At 29.9% G+C, this 19,853-nt stretch overlaps 1 protein-coding gene and 1 long non-coding RNA gene across 2 annotated transcripts; both read left to right on the top strand.

Annotated features, from left to right (window-relative positions):
* Window positions 1–9,836, top strand: LOC139424949 (uncharacterized). The gene is made up of 3 exons (XR_015433698.1): window positions 1–19; window positions 3,675–3,765; window positions 9,678–9,836. It is a non-coding gene; the product is annotated as an uncharacterized LOC139424949 (long non-coding RNA).
* A 4,073-nt stretch (window positions 9,837–13,909) lies between these two features.
* LOC147809314 (uncharacterized) lies at window positions 13,910–19,093 on the top strand. Its single transcript, XM_087162759.1, has 4 exons — window positions 13,910–16,864; window positions 16,922–17,508; window positions 17,674–17,908; window positions 18,014–19,093. The coding sequence occupies exons 1-4, from the start codon at window positions 13,910–13,912 to the stop codon at window positions 19,091–19,093; spliced, it is 4,857 nt and encodes a 1,618-aa protein (XP_087018885.1).
* The last annotated feature ends 760 nt before the right edge of the window (window positions 19,094–19,853 follow it).

The following is a 19,853-nucleotide window of genomic DNA, read 5'->3' as shown; positions in this document are numbered from 1 at the left end:
GCCGGCGTGGTTTTCTCATGTAAGTTTATGTAAAATTATTTATTCTTTTAATAATTGTTATTTTTTTATTGTCTTTTTCTTCTATATAATTTATTTGCAATGTTTATTAAATTTTGTGGAGATCGAGCTATTAATAGATTGCGGCAAATCAGAAATTCCATTATTCTTCCATCAGTGTTTTCCCTAATCGTTTTTCCATGCTTTGCTTGACATTTGATCCCAATAAATACGCTCTTTTTGTAAAAATAAAACGAGATCTCTTAAAAATTTATTCAGATTCCATTTTAAAGAAAATTAATTCACTGTTAAGAAATTAAATATTAATAGGTAGAAGGATTTATACATAAACGGTGGGAATCAAAATTATAAAAAAAAATTTAACTGTTGATGTTATAAGATATTTGTAGCAAAGAAAGTGATTGATAAAACAATTGTTATTAATATTGTTAAAAGTCTTTTGAATTCAGTCTTACTTTTGAGACTAAATTTTAAGACTAGTATCCTACAACACTAGTGATGCTTTATATATTAATTAACAATTTTGTTTTTCTTTCATTTTATTGTTATGATCTGTTTTTCTTATCTTTTTCGTCAGTTATTTTTGATGTGAGCTTATTTGCTTTCCACTATAATCACATTCATGTTCAAGAAGTATTCCTTGCTAAATTTAATTTAAATTTTGTTAATTTTGATTCATCATAAAAGGATTACTACATAAACGGTGGGGATCAAAATTATATATATATATATTTTTTTAATGTTATCTAGAAGATATTTGTAGCAAGGAAAGTGATTGATAAAACAATTGTTATTAATATTGTTAAATGTCTGTTGAATTTAGTCTTACTTTTGAGACTAAATTTTGAGACTTGTATCCTACAACACTAGTGATGCTTTATATATTATTTAGCAATTTTGTTTTACTTTCAATTTATTGTTATGATCTTCTGTTTTTCTAATCTTTTTCGACAGTTATTTTTTATGTCAGCTTTATAGCTATCCACTACAATCACATTCATGTTCAAACAGTATTTCCTGCTAAGTTTAATTTAATTTTTGTTAATTTTGATTCACCATTAAAGGATTTATGCATAAACGGTGGGGATTAAAATTATACATTTTTTATTTGATGGTATCTAGAAGATATTTGTAGCAAAGAAAGTGATTGATAAAACAATTGTTATTAATATTGTTGAAAGTCTTTTGAATTTAGTCTCTGGTGTAAGATCGTCATTCAGATGTGGATGCATTTGTCCGTACGCAAACACTCGGTGCATATGGCAAAGTACCAAAATCCTGAACCTCCGTCACATGGAGGACAAATATCTGTGTGGCTGACTGAATCTCACAAGATAATCTCTTCTGAGATTAAGATTCGAAATGGGGTTCAGGTAGCCCAAAGTGTTGCAATAAGGCTTTGTGTCCCGGATCTTAGAATTAAGTCGCTGAGCACGTAACTTTTGAGACTAAATTTTAAGACTAGTATCCTACTACACTAGTGATGCTTTATATATAAATAAGCAATTTTGTTTTTCTTTCATTTTATTGTTATGATCTGTTTTTCTTATCTTTTTCGACAGTTATTTTTAATGTCAGCTTTTTTGCTATCCACTATAATCACATTCATGTTCAAGAAGTATTCCTTGCTAAATTTAATTTAAATTTTGTTAATTTTGATACATCATAAAAGGATTTAAACATAAACGGTGGGGATCAAAATTATAATTTTTTTTTTAATGTTATCTAGAAGATATTTGTAGCAGGGTTGGCAAGATTTTGCCGCAGGTGGAAAAAACCATGGTAAATACCGGTAAAAACCGTCATGGCAAAAACAGGTTTTTGCCAAGCAAATTGGCAAAAAGTGGCAAAAACCTATATTTTCCAAGATGAGAGGACAAAAACACATTTTTGATACAACATTATTCCTAAAATTGAAATATATACTATAAATATAAATAATTACAAAAAAATTAACAAAATTATTATTCCATAATTAAATGATAATGTAATAATATATCATTTTAGTAGTTTAAAACATTATTGATTGGAAAATTTGTGATTATTCTTTTTTTCCAGTGAAATGAGCTTATTTTAAATTAATATAACTATAATTTAAAGCATAAAATATCTATCAATATATGTAGTTAATTATTGTACAAATAATAATTTTTTATAATAAATAATAATATTATACAAATAATAATATTTATTTATTTGTAAAAAAACATTTATTTTAGGATTCTAAAATGAAAAGAGATCACAAACTTTCAATCTTTTAAAAATTATTACCATTATATTAATGTGTTAAAAATAATTTTTTCATGTAATGTATCAAAATTATTATTTCTTATGATTGATTTAAATTTGTTTCAAGTATTTTGTAATAATATTTAATCAGCAATTTAGATAATTTGGTTTTTGCCGGTTTTTACCAGTTTTTGCCGGTTTTTACCAGGTTTTTGCCACTGTCCTGGCAAAAACCCCTTTTTGCCGGCAAAATCTCCAACCCTGATTTGTAGCAAAGAAAATGATTGATAAAACAATTGTTATTAATATTGTTAAAAGTCTGTTGAATTTAGTCTTACTTTTGAGACTAAATCTTAAGACTAGTATCCTACAACACTAGTGATGCTTTATATATTAATTAGCAATTTTGTTTTACTTTCAATTTATTGTTATGATCTTCTGTTTTTCTAATCTTTTTCGACAGTTATTTTTGATGTCAGCTTTATTGCTATCCACTATAATCACATCCATGTTCAAACAGTATTCCCTGCTAAGTTTAATTTAAGTTTTGTTAATTTTGATTCACCATTAAAGGATTTATGCATAAACGGTGGGGACTAAAATTATATATTTTTTATTTGATGGTATCTAGAAGATATTTGTAGCAAAGAAAGTGATTGATAAAACAATTGTTATTAATATTGTTGAAAGTCTTTTGAATTTAGTCTCTGGTGTAAGATCGTCATTCAGATGTGGATGCATTTGTCCGTACGCAAACACTCGGTGCATATGGCAAAGTACCAAAATCCTGAACCTCCGTCACATGGAGGACAAATATCTGTGTGGCTGACTGAATCTCACAAGATAATCTCTTCTGAGATTAAGATTCGAAATGGGGTTCAGGTAGCCCAAAGTGTTGCAATAAGGCTTTGTGTCCCGGATCTTAGAATTAAGTCGCTGAGCACGTAACTTTTGAGACTAAATTTTAAGACTAGTATCCTACAACACTAGTGATGCTTTATATATTAATAAGCAATTTTGTTTTTCTTTCATTTTATTGTTATGATCTTCTGTTTTCCCAATCTTTTTCAATAGTTATATTTTATGTGAGCATTTTTGTTATCCACTACTATGTTCATGTCCATGTTCCTGAAGTATTCCCTGCTAAGTTTAATTTTTGTTAATTTTGCTGCACAATAGAAGGATTTATTGGTGGGTAGAAGGTGAGCATTAAAATTATTAAAAAAATTTTTTAATCTTTTAAAGTGACTGAAAATATACTACATTATTAACATTATTTATTCCCATTACATGAGCGCAATTAGCTTAACGCTGTTGTAAACATAAATATTATTTCCTTTAAAATGTTAATTCCTTTCTAAACAATGTATTTCTGTTTAAGGGAATAAAATGCAATTTATTTTTTTTTCTATTGGCTTACTTTTCAGTGCATTAGTTTGGAGGAGTTAAAATGAAAATTGGAGCCTCTGAATGTTGAGTTGATCATTTGGATGAGAAGTGATGCCTTTGAGAGGATGAGTAAGTATTCTAATTATTTTTTTTTCTTTTCTTGGATTCTCAATCCTGATGGTTTTGTTAGTGCGAAAAACAATCCTGATTCTACCTTTTTAAAAGAATTTTTTTTTTCTTCAATTGAGTATGTAAACTTTTTGTAATGTCTGACTTTTATTTCCTAAATATATTTACTTCAATGTCTAGAGCAGTGATTCTCAACCACTGTACCGCAGCACTTTTGTTTGCCGCTAAATTCTTAAAATGTGCCTCCAAATATTAGAAATGATACAATTATAATGCTTTTTTAGTGAAGAGTGAAGTTTAAATTAAAGAAAAGTTTTTACATATACATAAGTCGGCGATTGTCTTGTCTCTGATAATCTTAAAATAAGTTAATATAAGAAGGAAGCGTTTAAATTGTCTTTGGCAATTTTAAAAGAATGTTGAAATAGGTAGAAAATTTAATGACTATTAAAATTATTAATTAACGAAAGAAAGAAAGTTAAATATTAATTTTCAAACGGATATTAAAGCTAATCATTAAAGTAAGCTATGCAATTAATAGTTATAAAAGCAAATTAACAAAGGATAACTAACAAAAAAAATAAGCTGACAATTTATAATTAGCAAAAAAACTAGTTAACAGGAAATCACAAAAAAATAACAATTTAAAAAAACTAACAGTTAATAACTACGTAAAACAAGCTAACAATTAATAACTAGCAAAGAAATAAATAACTGTTACTAACTAATAAAAAATTAGTCGAAAGAAATAATTAGTCTCTTAATAAACGTGCTTTTGTAGTACATATTATTTTATTTTACATTTAAAATTATTATCACGAACTATTTAACACAGTGTATTAGTGATAAATTAAAAACTTTTAAACTAATTTTTTTTTCATTGTGTGCCGTCAAATTTCAAAATCGTTAAAAGTGTGCCGCCACAAAAAAAAAAAAGGTTGAGAATCACTGGTCTAGAGTGATGGTGCAAGGTGTCATTTCGCCAAAGCTTCGGCTGCTAGTATATATTAAGCTTTCATATTGAGGGCATAATGTTTGTATATTCAATATATATATTCCAGTTTACTTTGCATTTTTGCTTTATTATTACCAATTAAGGTAAAATAGTCTACGCTCATTATTAAGACCCCCATTTGTGCTCTTCTTCTGTTATAATGGTCGTTACGTAAAGTCCCATTTGCTGTTCTATTGGTGAAATGTCCATTAGATCGTCCAAGCTGAACAAATCATTCCAGTATAATAATAATTTTTTAAAAATTTAATATTAAATTTTTTTTTGATAAAAATGTTAAAACTTAAGTTTGTGATGGTTATTTTTAATGAGTCATATGTTTTTCTTACAGTTGCCACTTTCAATGCTTTAGATTTTTTTTACTTATATTCATTCAAGCAATAGCAATAATTATTCCTATTTTCCTACATTCAACAACTGTTAAAAAATGGGTTGAACTTTATATTTTGTCTGTTAAAAATCTATCTTTTTTGAAGTAGGATAATTGATTTTAAATTTTTATATTAATAATTTTTAAATGATAAACTGAACTGCTTAAGTACAGTTAAATTCTTCATTATTTAATTAATTTTTTTTACTTTTTTTATTTTAGCATATATAGTTCCAAATTGCTTTCAAGTGTAAAATATTGAAAGGTTTTGCACAGTTGTAAAGTTCCTATTGCAGTTGTTTAAATCAGTTCGCATCCTGTAGCTATATTATTTCTGATATTGTTAACCTTTATTTAATATAACATACTTATAAAAGTCTGTGTGTGGATTATTTTTTATGTCGCATACTAGCTTGCATATATTTTTTTCAATGCATAAAATCGATTTTCCTGCCTTTTTCTTTTGGCAACTGTGAGCATTTATTTTCTAATCAAACTCAAGTTTCTGACAGTTGAAAATAAAACTATAATTAAAATACACTCACTGGAACTAGAAATTTTCTGAAACTGTGTTTTTTAAAATATTTTTTAAGTTAATAAGAAAAGAAGCTGCATTTTATTTGTTTAATTTTTTATATTTTTGCCCATCAGCATAAGCTGATGTATTCAATATTTTGTTAATGAATTATAAACAAGTCTTCCTGCTTAACTTTTAAAGAGTTGGGGGTATGTAGCAGTGTTTGCAAAAACCTGTATTATATGTACTTATAATCAGGGCTTTGTTGATTGAACTGATTTTTTTAAAAGAAAATCATTGATTTAAATCAACTGATTTTATATATATATTTAAAAAGTTAAAAAACTACATTTTAAAGCAGGGTTGGAGTTTTTGCCGGCAAAAAGGGGTTTTTGCCAGGACAGTGGCAAAAACCTGGTAAAAACCGGCAAAAACTGGTAAAAACCGGCAAAAACCAAATTATTTAAATTGCTGATTAAATATTATTACAAAATACTTGAAACAAATTTAAATCAATCATAAGGAATAATAATTTTGATACATTACATGAAAAAATTATTTTTAACATATTAATAATTAATATAAGGGTAATAAGTTTTAAAAGATTGAAAGTTTTTGACCTCTTTTCATTTTAGAATCCTTAAGTAAATGCTTTTTTACTGATAAATAAATATTATTTGTATAATATTATTATTATTATTTATTATAAAAAATTATTATTTGTACAATAATTAACTACACATGTTGATAGATATTTTATGCTTTAAATTATAGTTATATTAATTTAAAATAAGTTCATTTCACTGGAAAAAAGAGAATAATCAAAAATTTTTCAATCAATAATGTTTTAAACTACTAAAATGATATATTATTACATTATGATTTAATTATGGAATAATAATTTTGTTAATTTTTGTAATTATTTATATTTATAGTATATATTTCAATTTTAGGAATAATTTTGCATCAAAAATGTGTTTTTGTCCTCTCATCTTGGAAAATATAGGTTTTTGCCACCTTTTGCCAATTTGCTTGGCAAAAACCTGTTTTTGCCAGGACGGTTTTAACCGGTATTTACCATGGTTTTTTCCACCTGCGGGAAAATCTTGCCAACCCTGTTTTAAAGTATTGGTACTTTTACTATTTCTTTTCTTGGTATTTGTTAAATTCCAACGAATTTGAAATTACATTTTTCAAAATCTTTTGATTCTTGAGATTGAAAGTACAGATTAAAGTATACATTGAAGTATTTTTTTTTTCTCATATGTTTACAGTATCTTTGACATTATCAGATTTTCTATTAAGAAATTTTGTGAAAAAAAAATTTCAATGGAATTTTTTTAGTTCAACTTATGTATTTTAATATAGGATTAAAAATTAATATTTTAATATAAAAAATATATAGATTAAATATTTATTTTTTGATGAATGACTACTTTTATAAATGCAATTTGTTACATTTATTTTGTCATTTTAAAACTCAGGAGGGAAAAAAAAGAAATCACAATTTTAAATTAAGATTATGGTTTGGTAATTGAAACTTTGTTTTAATTTTTAAAGCATTCTTTAAATTCTCTATTTCATCTAGTCTTTGAATTTCAATCAGGGATTTGTTTCAAAATGGTTGCTATGCATTCAAAGCTATGTTTTATAATGAAAAATTGTTTTAGGTAGCCAGAACTTCTAAGATATTCTTATAATATACTTTTAATATTAATTTAATTTTGATTAAACATTTATGATGTTTTTTTAGTCATAAATCAAAGTTCTTTGTATTTGAATGAAAAAAATCTCAAGCCCTGCTTTAATATAAACATTAGATATAATTATTTACGTATCTAATGTTTAGATTGGAAAAATATATCTAACTAGGAGGCTTCGCCCCCTGCTCACTGGTGCTCACCAACCCCCGGAACTGCCTTCGCAGTTCATTTCGGATTGCTTCGCAATCCGATGCTCGGTTTGCTCGCTCATTGGATACGTTCTTAGCGTCTAGCTTTTGTATACTTTTTTGAACACTGAAGTTCCGAAAACTTTTCACTGTAGAAAATTCTAAGCCTGTGCATTTCAGTATTAATTTGAAATTGCAAACAGTTCACATATTTTTCTTAATCACACTATTCTAAATTTCAGATGTTGAGAAAAGTAACTGTTGTAAGTTTTATTTTAAAGTCTTTCCCACCAGAGGGCTAAAACCATGTGTTGTAAAACAATATGAAACAGTACTGAACGCCGGATGTAAAGCATCGACTTCGATGAAGATAATTTTGTGAGAATTTTTTGATAATTCGGTGAGAATTCACCCGATTAGACATATGATGCTCACTACGTGCTCTTGCGCGCCGAAGCCTATCAATTAAAACATATTAGCGTTTTATATAATATAGATTAGCCAAATGATGCTCACTACATGCTCTTGCGCGCCGAAGCCTATCAATTAAAAATGAAAGCTTTTGCCAACGCGAGAAAAGAAATATTATCGGTTTTATTGATACATACATATTAGCGTTTTATATAATATAGATGTTATATTAGAAATCAAAATATAATTATAAATAAAATATAATTATTTCAGTCATTTTTTGTCGCCTTCTACATGTACAATAAATTGCATAAGGATGAAGTTATTGTAAATAAATGAAGTGTGAAATATGAAGCATAATAAGTTAAAAATTATAAATTGAAACTTAATTAATGAATGGAATTTCTAGAAGTGTTGTTAACATCCGTGAAATGAAATGCGCTATTATTGCTATTGTACATTATTTGTTTTATAGATCTCAGAATTTAGTAATGTGTTTTAATAATTTATAATTTAGTAATTTATATTAATAATTTATAATGTATTTTTTCGTGTATTTAGCTAATTTTAATTTGTTCATAATAATTTTGTTTGCGAATAAGGTTGTAAAAACAAATTCTTAAGTGAAATTAATTAAACAGAAGGTAAAAATGAAAACAACCTTAAATACATTAATTCAAATTGGAATAGCGCTCAAGGCAGCTAAAACCAAATTCAAATCATATAAACTAGTAATAATATAAATTTACTCAAAAATAATTTAAATAAAAATTACTCAAAAATAGTTAAATAAAATTTAAATAAAGTTGTGTGTTTACAGAGCAGTAAACACACAACTTTATTTAAATTTTATTTAATTTTATTTAACTATTTTTGAGTAATTTTTATTTAAATTATTTTTGAGTAAATTTATATTGTTGTAAAAAGGCATAAAATAAAGATAGGCATAAAAGTTTATAGAACAATATATTACAAAGAGCAACTTAACGAGCAACAATTATTTCAAAGAGCAACTTAATTAGGTAATTTCAAAGAAAATTGATTGGAACTAATGAAATGTTAAGAAACTTATTTGGTGTGTAAAAAGATGGATTTTATTGGACTGAGCCCACCTTTGATAACCCTGAGATCACAAGAAAAGATTACTCAATTTATATTGTTAAATGTGATTGCCCGAACTTCATTAAAACTGTAATTTCATAATGCGTTTTTCTTTCGTAAAAGAAATCACCGTGTGCATAGAATTGTTTTCCCTGTCAATAATTGACTAAACAGCATAACAATTCACTAGCTGAATAGCTAAAATTATTTATGAATTTGGTATTCGTTAAAAAAAATATTTTTGAAGAAAGTAGAGTATTTACATATAATTTTATATTAACATCAAGGAGTTCCAAAAAAGTTTAATATTTGGTCTATACAAATTGTGCTAAGATGCAAAAAATCTACATAATTTGTCCAAATATTTCCAAACATCTTCATAATTTTATAACTGCCAATTTTTCTGCATTTACGTCCTTTTGTATAAACATATGCACAAATTGATACAAATATTAACCTAACATTTTTCTTAAAAGTAGGCTAATTTTAAATTTCTTTAATTTTATTTATTTTGGATCTTGTTTGAATTTCACTTTATTACTTGTAGTAAAAATTATTATTAATTATTTAAAGAAGCTGTTAATTTGATTGCTCTTATTTTTTCTTCTAGATGTAATACGAGGACATATATGGAATGAATTAGTAAAGTTAGTTTAAAAGAAGTTTGTAAATGAAGACTGACCATTATAATTGTGAATTATGTGTGCTTGTTGTTGGAAAGAAGTTGCTTGAATAATATGCTCTGTTTAAATAAAAGATTTTAAATAAATATCCTTGATTTTATTTTGACATTGAATATTAATTTTTTTAAAAAATTAGTTTAATTTCTTAAATGTGTCACAAGCTTACATTTTTTTAATATTTCTTTCTAATTAGCCTGGATTGCAATTATTTTGATACTGGATTGTCTACTATATTAGAGAATAATTGCCGCAATAGTATTAATGTTTCATTTAAAAATACTGATATGAATTGTTCTTGGACAAAATTATTTTTATAAATAATATTCTAATCAAAATTCACGCACAATTTGAGTTTTTCCTTTTTAAATTTGCTTAACGTTTTACCCAATGAGACCCGTCATGGAGATTACGTGTCAAACAGCAAGATGTAATGATAGTAAATCTGGATGATCCATAAGGATTAATCAAATCACATAAATCTGATTAAAATCATGTATAAGGTGATTGTTCCAACAAATTATTGTTGGACCAGCGGGAATATACCATCAAAACTATTTGCCTGTATTATGTTCGACTATAAATTGTCAGACAAAATTCCTACATTGGGATGATGGTTCCAACATTTGAGCAGTAAGAAAATGTGATGGAAATTTCTGATGGTCCAACATGTTGCTATTCTAATGTTGGACCAACATAAATCTGTCCAAATTCCTATATTGGGATGATGGTATCTCATGTTGGTTCCAACATTTCATTTCTAACATAATATGATGGAAATTTCTGATGGTCCAACATGGATGAACCATCAAAACAAGATGCTATTCTTATGTTGGACCATCAAATATCTGTCCGAATTCCTATATTGGGATGATGGTATCTCATGTTGGTTCCAACATTTCATTTCTAACATAATATGATGGAAATTTCTGATGGTCCAACATGGGCAAACCATCAAAACAAGTTGCTAATCTCATGTTGGACCATCATAAATCTGTCCGAATTCCTATATTGGGATGATGGTAGCTAATGCTGGTTCCAACATTTCATTTCTAACATAACATGATGGAAATTTCTGATGGTCCAACATGAGCAAACCATCAAAACAAGTTGCTAATCTTATGTTGGACCATCATAAATCTGTCCGAATTCCTAAATTGGGATGATGGTAACTAATGTTGGTTCCAACATTTCATTTCTAACATAATATGATGGAAATTTCTGATGGTCCAACATGAGCAAACCATCAAAACAAGTTGCTAATCTTATGTTGGACCATCATAAATCTGTCCGAATTCCTATATTGAGATGATGGTAGCTAATGTTGGTTCCAACATTTCATTTCTAACATAATATGATGGAAATTTCTGATGGTCCAACATGAGCAAACCATCAAAACAAGATGCTAATCTTATGTTGGCCCATCATAAATCTGTCCGAATTCCTATATTGAGATGATGGTAGCTAATGTTGGTTCCAACATTTCATTTCTAACATAATATGATGGAAATTTCTGATGGTCCAACATGAGCAAACCATCAAAACAAGATGCTAATCTTATGTTGGACCATCATAAATCTGTCCGAATTCCTATATTGGGATGATGGTAACTAATGTTGGTTCCAACATTTCATTTCTAACATAATATGATGGAAATTTCTGATGGTCCAACATGAGCAAACCATCAAAACAAGATGCTAATCTTATGTTGGACCATCATAATTCTGTCCGAATTCCTACCTTGGGGTGATGGTTGCTTATGTTGGTTACCATCAAGGATTATGTTGGTCCATCAAAGGAAAACCATCAAAAATTTTGACTTGGGTTATGAAGTAACGAGGCGGCTTCTATTTAGATAATGAATTTTTATAAAAGTTCTTTACGACAGAATAAACGTATTGCTGTTTTAAATTAACTGTGTCATTTCGGAATCCATTCTTTACATAGTTGTTCATTTACTTTAGGGAACACGCGAAAAATTATACTTTTTCCTTTTGTTTTTATATCAGAATTTTTGCAAGTTGCAATCGCGCAGACTGGCATTTCGATAATAGTTTTAAATTCTTGTAAATTCACTGCAAAAACTGAGGAAAGTCATTATAGAAAATAACAAATGTCTTAGAATATCTCGCAAAAAGAAATGATCCAATATTAGTTAGAGCTAGTAAGGCCAAACGCTCCGTTCTTGAAGTAAAAGTGCGAGCTTTGCGCCAAAGTGACGTCACTAGAGTGACGTCGGAGGATCGGAGCGGCGAGAGATACTTCAAAGGAGTGAACCAGCCCTTCTATTCTCTTTAGCCCTGAGGCAAGTAAGGTACCGTTTACAGTGCATTTGCAAACAATCAAACGAAAATATATCAAATTTTGATATAACTAAGTATTTAAAAGATTAATAAGTTTTTCTGCATGAGAAATATAGTTCGCTACTTGTACTTATTACGCGGCTGCAGTTGATGCATAGACAAGTATCCTTTGTATTTCTGATTTAATGCTGAAATTAAACCAAATAAGCTCTAAAGCACAACAACAGAATCTACAGTAAAGGTAGGAGGAGTCAGCATCTTCGGTCATTCTTGTCCACCAACTTTAATCTGTGAAGCTCATAACAGCAGCTGTCTAGTGATCCATATTATGTCAATTTATGCTACATATTAACCGTTGGAGGGATATGATTGTGGAATTTTTAAACTTTAAATTTTCGTGTAATTCTCGTTGTTGAGTAATACTGCGCCCAGATTCAAAAGAAAATAGGAGCTACTTCGCCCTCCTTTCACAAACTATCCTAATGTGACAAAACGACTGGTGTATGATACAGGCACGAACCGAGATAAAGATGCTGATGTACCTAATCGTTATTTAATTATATTTCATTATAAATAATACGATACAAGTGAAACAAAATTTATAAATCGATAAGAAACCACTGAACTTCGATTGTGATGAACCTGATGATTGTGAAATTTCTAGGGGAAAAAATTGAGACATTGTTTAGTAAGGTTCTTAGCTATTACAAGGTTCTGAATTCGATCCGAGAGCCAAAGGTAAACAAGTCGTTCATGTCCGAAAACTGATTAGATCTAATTTTTCTCAGACCAAAATTGTTTTCAAAACTCCTTCTCCGAGGCAGCGATGAGACAAATTTCATTTTGAGTAAGATTTTTCACGTTTTTTTTTCAAACGGCTAGTGTCTTGCATCAACATACATGTTCTCTTTTTAAAATATTTATGCTAATAAATATTTAAGCACTAAAATTTGGTAACGAAGCTCTAGCTATTTAACGAATTCTTAGCATAAATAAAATTTATAAAATTAATGAATAATAAATTTTTTTAACAGTTCTCAAATATCTTTTTATCATTTTACACAAAATATTGGAATTTCAAAGGAATTACGAACTATTGGAATTTCGAAGCAGTTTTCAATCAAAATTATCTGGTGGGCAAAGTTAACATGTTTATATGGGTAGCTTTACACAGCAGTTTTTTTTTTAATTTTTACTGTAAGAGAAAGCAATAAAATTATAAACACTGTATATCGTATCTATCACGAAATCAAGAAATTATTTTTCATATCTCCAATTGATAAAGAAGTTTCAAAGTGAGAAAAGTACTCCAGTAAGTGTATTGTACATTAAAAAAGTTACACGTAAAAGTTGATTAGATATAGTACAAAAACACATGCATGTAAAACACTTGAAATAGAAATGATGTTTACCGAAATAGCACATGACAAAAATGTACAAGAAACGGACACTTGAGTGACTACAAATTGAAGGAAAATAAAAAATAACGGCTAATTGAAAAGAATTTGTTTTGGTGCTGGATTTCTGGATCTGTATAAACATTACAAGTTAATGCTGGTGACAGTGTTACGATTGTTCGGTCTTAGGCGAAGCGCCATCTGTAGCAATTGTTGTGAACTGCTCAGTTTCTCTTGAACTCTTGTTTGAGCCAGTCGTGGCTTCCATTGTAATAGTGCAATGATTTTGGTTATTTACAATTGTTAAAATAAAATATTGTTTGTTGAAATTATACTATTTAATGAACCAGCGCACTGTGTACAATCGTGTACATAATAAAGTGATCCTAGTGGACCCGGAGGTCGTACTTTCGAACTTTCTGTTTGTTGTGGAATGCGTAGTTTCATTTCGTTTTCTTCATAATGAGCAGTAGTAGTGAAGAAGACAAAAAATCAGAAAAGACTGTGCTTAGTCGCAGAAAGGGTTATTTGAAAGGTCGAATAACCAAATTAGAGACATTTGTTCGTGAGAAAGCCGAAACAGCTGGACTATTATTGCTTCAATGCAAATTAGAAAACGTTTTGGACACTTGTGATAAACTAGAGAAATTGAAACTGGATTATTATGCCACCCTCGATGAAAAAGATTTGCCCAATTTTGAAGCTGAAATGGAGAATTTAGAAGAGTCTATAGAACATATAAAGGTAAGCTTGCAAACCTTTATATTTAAGTTTCAACATAGTGAAGTGAGAGGCAATGATTCTATTGTAACTAAAGTGAATTTGAAGTTACCAGATATTAATTTGCCTACATTTAATGGACAAGTTGAGCATTGGTCAAGCTTTAAACAACAATTCGATAGTTTAATATCTAATAATTCTTCATTGTCTGATTTACAAAAGTTGATTTATTTGAGATCATCGCTTAAGGGCGATGCTAAATACATAGAAACTAGTGAAGATTCATTTGAATCTTTAATGAAAGTTTTAATTGATAGATATGAGAATAAGCGTATTGTGGTAAATAGTTATATTTCTAATATTTTAAACTTAGAAAAGTTATCGTATGATTCTTTTAAAGACATAAGAAATCTTATTGATGTGTTAAACCGTAATTTAAGAGGTTTAAAACTTTTGAAATTAGAAAGTAACGATTTATGTTATCAATTGCTAATGAATATTATTCTACAAAAAGTAGATAAAAATACACGTAAGGAATTCGAAATGTCTCTAACAACTTCTGATTTACCCGAATGGGATAAGTTTTTGGACTTTCTTCATAAAAGAGTTCAGTTATTAGAGAATTTACAAGGTGTGCAGCCAAATAAATCGAAACTTCATCCCGTTAATAAAAGTAAATCTTTTATTCTAAAATCTAGTTTGAAATGTTTGTTGTGTAAAAAACCGCATGAACTGCATAATTGTTCATTATTTTTAGAACTTTCCCCTTTAAAAAGGTTTGAAGAAGTTAAAAAATTAAGGCTTTGCATTAATTGTTTTGGTAATAATCATAAACTTTCTAATTGTTTTTCGAAAGTTTGTTGTAAAATTTGTAACTGTAAACATCACGATTTACTTCATAGAGATAATTCTCGCCCGTTTGAAACTATTAAATCAAGCTCAGATATGCCAAAACAAACCCCCTCCCTGGCGCCAAATGTATTGAGTAATATTTCTGAAGCCAGTGAAATTGCTGACTCAGAGAAATCGAAAGAGAGTAGCGTCTCCCACGCATTCTCAACTCGTAATCTGAATAGTAATAAATTAGTTCTTCTATCTACTGCCTTAATTAACATCTGGAGTCCGCTTAAAAATAAATATGTTTTAATAAGAGCATTGTTGGACAATGGCAGTCAGTCGAATTATTTAAATTCTGATACTTGTTTTGATTTGGGGTTGAAGCGAGAAAAAATAAACATTTCTGTTAGTGGATTGGGAGAGAATAAAATGAATGTTAAGTGGAAGGCGACTTCTTTGATTTGTAATAAGGATTTATCTTTTTCTTCGCAAGTTGAATTGTTAATAGTTCCTAGAATTACGGGCTTGATTCCATCGACTCCCATTAAAATTAGTGAGCATTTAATTCCTGATCGTGCGTTATTAGCTGATCCAAATTTTGAGATACCGAGTAAAATAAACATGATTATAGGAGCTGAGCTCTTTTATGATATTTTAAAGGAAGGAAAAACCAGAGTTTCTCCTAATTTGTTATTCCAAAATTCTGCTTTTGGCTTGATAGCAACGGGTAAGGTTCATGAGAACAATTTAAATTCCTTTTGCGGTTTAACACATACCTCTGAAAATATTGAAGATTCTCTTCAGAAATTTTGGGAAATCGAAAGTGTTTCGTCAGATATGCTTACTGGTGAGGAGGAATATTGTGAAAATCATTTTTTAAAAACTCATTATCGCAACGAATGTGGTAGATATGTGGTTCAAATGCCACTCAAAAAGGATCCCCAATGTTTAGGTGATTCAAAGAAACTAGCTTTAAAGAGATTGAATAATATATATAGAAAGTTAGACTCTAATCCTGAACTTTGTAACTTATATAAAGACTTTATGCTTGAATATCAAAATTCAGGACACATGCAACTTGTTGACACCGATATTAATGTAAACACTAGTTACTATATTCCCCATCTTGGCGTACATCGCCCTGACAAAACTACCACAAAATTGCGTGTCGTTTTTGATGCTAGTGCGCAAACATCGAGTGGTGAATCACTTAACTCTATACAAATGAAGGGGGGCGTGCTTCAGGATGATTTATTTTCAATTATGTGTAGATTTAGGAAACATCCTGTAGCCTTTACGGCTGATATTAGAGGTATGTTTCGCACTGTCTTAATTGATGAAAATCAACGAGACTTACAAAGAATATTGTGGAAATTGAATAAAGATGATGAAGCTAAAATTTACAAGCTCTGTACTGTTACCTATGGTACTACCTCTGCTCCATTTTTGGCAACGCGTGTCTTAAGACAAATTTCGATTGATGAAGGGAAGGATTTTCCCATTGCAGCTCGTGTCGTCCAAAATGATTGTTATATGGACGATGTAGTCTCGGGGGCTAATGATATTTCTTCTGCCTTAGAGTTAAAAAATCAGTTAATAAACCTTCTTCATCGGGGTGGCATGAATTTACACAAATGGTCATCTAATGAACAGTCCTTGTTAGAAAACTTACCGTATGAAGACCAGGAGTACCATTTCGATATTAAAAACAACGTTAAGACTCTCTGTGTGATATGGAACCCAAATGCTGATTTGTTTGAATTTTCAATTTCAGATAGCACTAATCTGACGAACTGTACTAAAAGAACTGTTTTATCGTGCATTTCAAGACTGTTTGATCCATTAGGCCTCTTGGGGCCGGTGATAGTGAAGGCTAAAATTTTTATGCAAAAGCTCTGGCTACAAAAACTGGACTAGAACCAGGCACTGCCAGACTGCAAAGTTAAGGAGTGGGAGAAGTATGCCTCTTCTCTTCTCTGTGTGAAAGACATTAAAATAGACCACTGTGTAGCGAATGGAACTGTTTCCTCCTTTGAAATCCATGGCTTCTGCGATGCTTCGCAAGATGCATACGGTGCAGCGATTTATTTACGATGTAAGAATGAATTGAATCAAGTGACTATTAACTTACTGTGCAGCAAGTCACGCATAGCGCCGATAAAAAAGTTGACGATTCCTCGTTTAGAATTATTGGCGGCTGAACTAATGTCCAAACTTCTACAGAAACTGTTAAAAGCTCTTCAAATGGATATACAAAGTGTCTACTTGTGGTCGGATTCAACCATAACTTTGGCGTGGATACGAACTGATCCATGTTTGTTGAAAACTTTCGTATCGAATAGAGTGTCCAAGATTCAAGAAATCACTAGATTATTTAAATGGGGACATGTGCCTTCCGAAAGCAACCCTGCTGACCTCATTTCTCGTGGTGTTACTGCAGACAAAATCTCAAACTCTGAACTTTGGTGGAATGGCCCTTCCTTTCTAAAGACTGAGGACTATAAGCAATTCGAACATTCTCCTTCTTCCAGCGATGAATATATGGTTGAACTCAAGAAAAATTCTGACCTTAATTTTACTGTCTTCGAGAAAAACACTTTTATAATTGATTTTTTGAACAAAAGCAATAGTTATATGAAACTAATCAGAATCTTAAGTTTTATTTTCAGGTTTGTAAGAAATGCTAAAAACTCAGCAAAGAAAACTACGGGACCGATTTCGAGGGAAGAGTTAAAATTATCCGAATTGTTTTTGATTAGAGAAGTACAGAGGGATGAATTTTCTTCTGATATTGCAGATATTCAGAAAGGTGCAATTTCTTCTAAGAGTAAGATTAAATCACTTAACGCTTTTTTAGATGCAGATGGTATACTGAGGGTGGGTGGTCGTTTGGCCCACTCGCAGGTAAGTTTCGATGCTAAGTTTCCCATTATTTTGCCTGCGGGTCATAAGCTTACATATTTAATTATGTTGTATTTCCATTTAAAAGATTTGCATCTTGGTCCCCAGGCATTACTTAATTCTGTTCGCCAAAGGTTTTGGCCAATTCACGGAAGAAATCTTGCCAGAAAAATAGTGCACGAGTGTGTTACTTGTTTTAAATTTAGACCTGTAGCTATTGATCAATTAATGGGTAATCTTCCATCTTATCGATTAAATCCTGAGTTCACCTTTAATAAATCAGGCTTAGATTTCTGCGGACCGTTTCTTGTCAAGCAAAAAAATCAAAGAAAAGTAAGTTTTCAAAAAATGTATGTAGCAGTTTTTGTGTGCCTTTGCACTCGGGCAGTACATTTGGAAATTGTCTCGGACTTAACAACTGAGGCCTTGATTGCCACATTAAAAAGGTTTTTTGCAAGAAGGGGGAAATGTTCTATGTTAATGAGTGATAATGCGAGTAATTTTTGTGGAGCTCGAAACGAGTTAAAACGGTTATATAGTTTGGCTCAATCTCCGGAACAAGAATTAATTGATTATCTGTTAACAGAAGAGGTTACTTGGAAATTTATACCTCAACGGGCCCCCCATTTCGGGGGTATTTGGGAAGCAGCAGTGAAATCCTTTAAAACCCACTTTAAAAAGACTGTTGGAATTTCAAAACTAACCCTTGAGGAATTTTTGACCCTTGTTACGCAGATAGAGGGAATTTTAAACTCTAGACCAATTACCCCATTATCTACAAATGCAAATGATATGAACGCTCTGACGCCAGGTCATTTTTTAATAGGGCGTCCAATAACTGCCCCCATAGAACCCGAAATCACTCAAATTCCAGATAACAGATTGTCTAGATGGGAAAGAGTTACAAAATTGACTCAAAATATTTGGAAAAGGTGGCAAAAAGATTACTTGTCTAATTTACACGAACGAACTAAGTGGCAATTTTCGAAGGATAATGTTACCCCTGGTACAATGGTTCTAGTTAGGGAAGATAATCTTCCAGTATGTCATTGGGTAATTGGTAGAGTTGAAGAAACTATAGCTGGCAAAGATAAAAAGGTTAGGGTTGTTTTAGTGCGAACTCCTAAAGGTTTATTTAAAAGACCAATTCATAAATTGAGTATTTTGCCTATTGAGGACAATAAATAGTTTGGTAATAATTGTAACCTCATTGAATTATTTTTTGTTTATATTTGTATTGTATCATTGTATTTTAATAATTTCCTTTAAATTTGGAATTGTACATTCATTTAATATTGGAACAAATATTTTTCTACAGTCCATAATTTTATTCTATTAATTGAAATCAAATATTTCTAATAATTTTATTGTGATTCTTATAGTTTCAATGTATATTAGTTATTGTTGAAATATGTTAAATATTTCAAGGGGCCGGCATGTTCGGTCTTAGGCGAAGCGCCATCTGTAGCAATTGTTGTGAACTGCTCAGTTTCTCTTGAACTCTTGTTTGAGCCAGTCGTGGCTTCCATTGTAATAGTGCAATGATTTTGGTTATTTACAATTGTTAAAATAAAATATTGTTTGTTGAAATTATACTATTTAATGAACCAGCGCACTGTGTACAATCGTGTACAACGATAAGTCTCAATAATTCTCAACTTTTAACTTTTATACTAAAATAGTAACAAGTTGCGAAAAAAAATTGCAAGAATCGAAAAGATTCAAAAACAAATTTCATATTTTATTTAGATTTAAGATATCATTCTATTGCAAATCCGTGTATAAGTCACATGGATTTTTCGAACAAAATGCAGTAAAGCAATTATTTATTCGTTAATCAAACTGGCACAGATAATATTTGAAATGCAGTTCTAATTTTCTAATGAGATGTCCCAAGTTTCCTAGAGGTGACTGGTTGGTACGAATTCTGACCCGACTTGCACCGACC

The sequence above is a fragment of the Parasteatoda tepidariorum genome, chromosome 5, assembly GCF_982258835.1.
Source record: "Parasteatoda tepidariorum strain Cologne lab strain chromosome 5, Ptep-v5.0, whole genome shotgun sequence".
NCBI classification, from domain to species: Eukaryota; Metazoa; Arthropoda; class Arachnida; order Araneae; family Theridiidae; genus Parasteatoda; species Parasteatoda tepidariorum.
The sequence above is the reverse complement of the archived record's forward strand: the minus strand, read 5'-3'. Positions and strand labels throughout refer to the sequence as shown.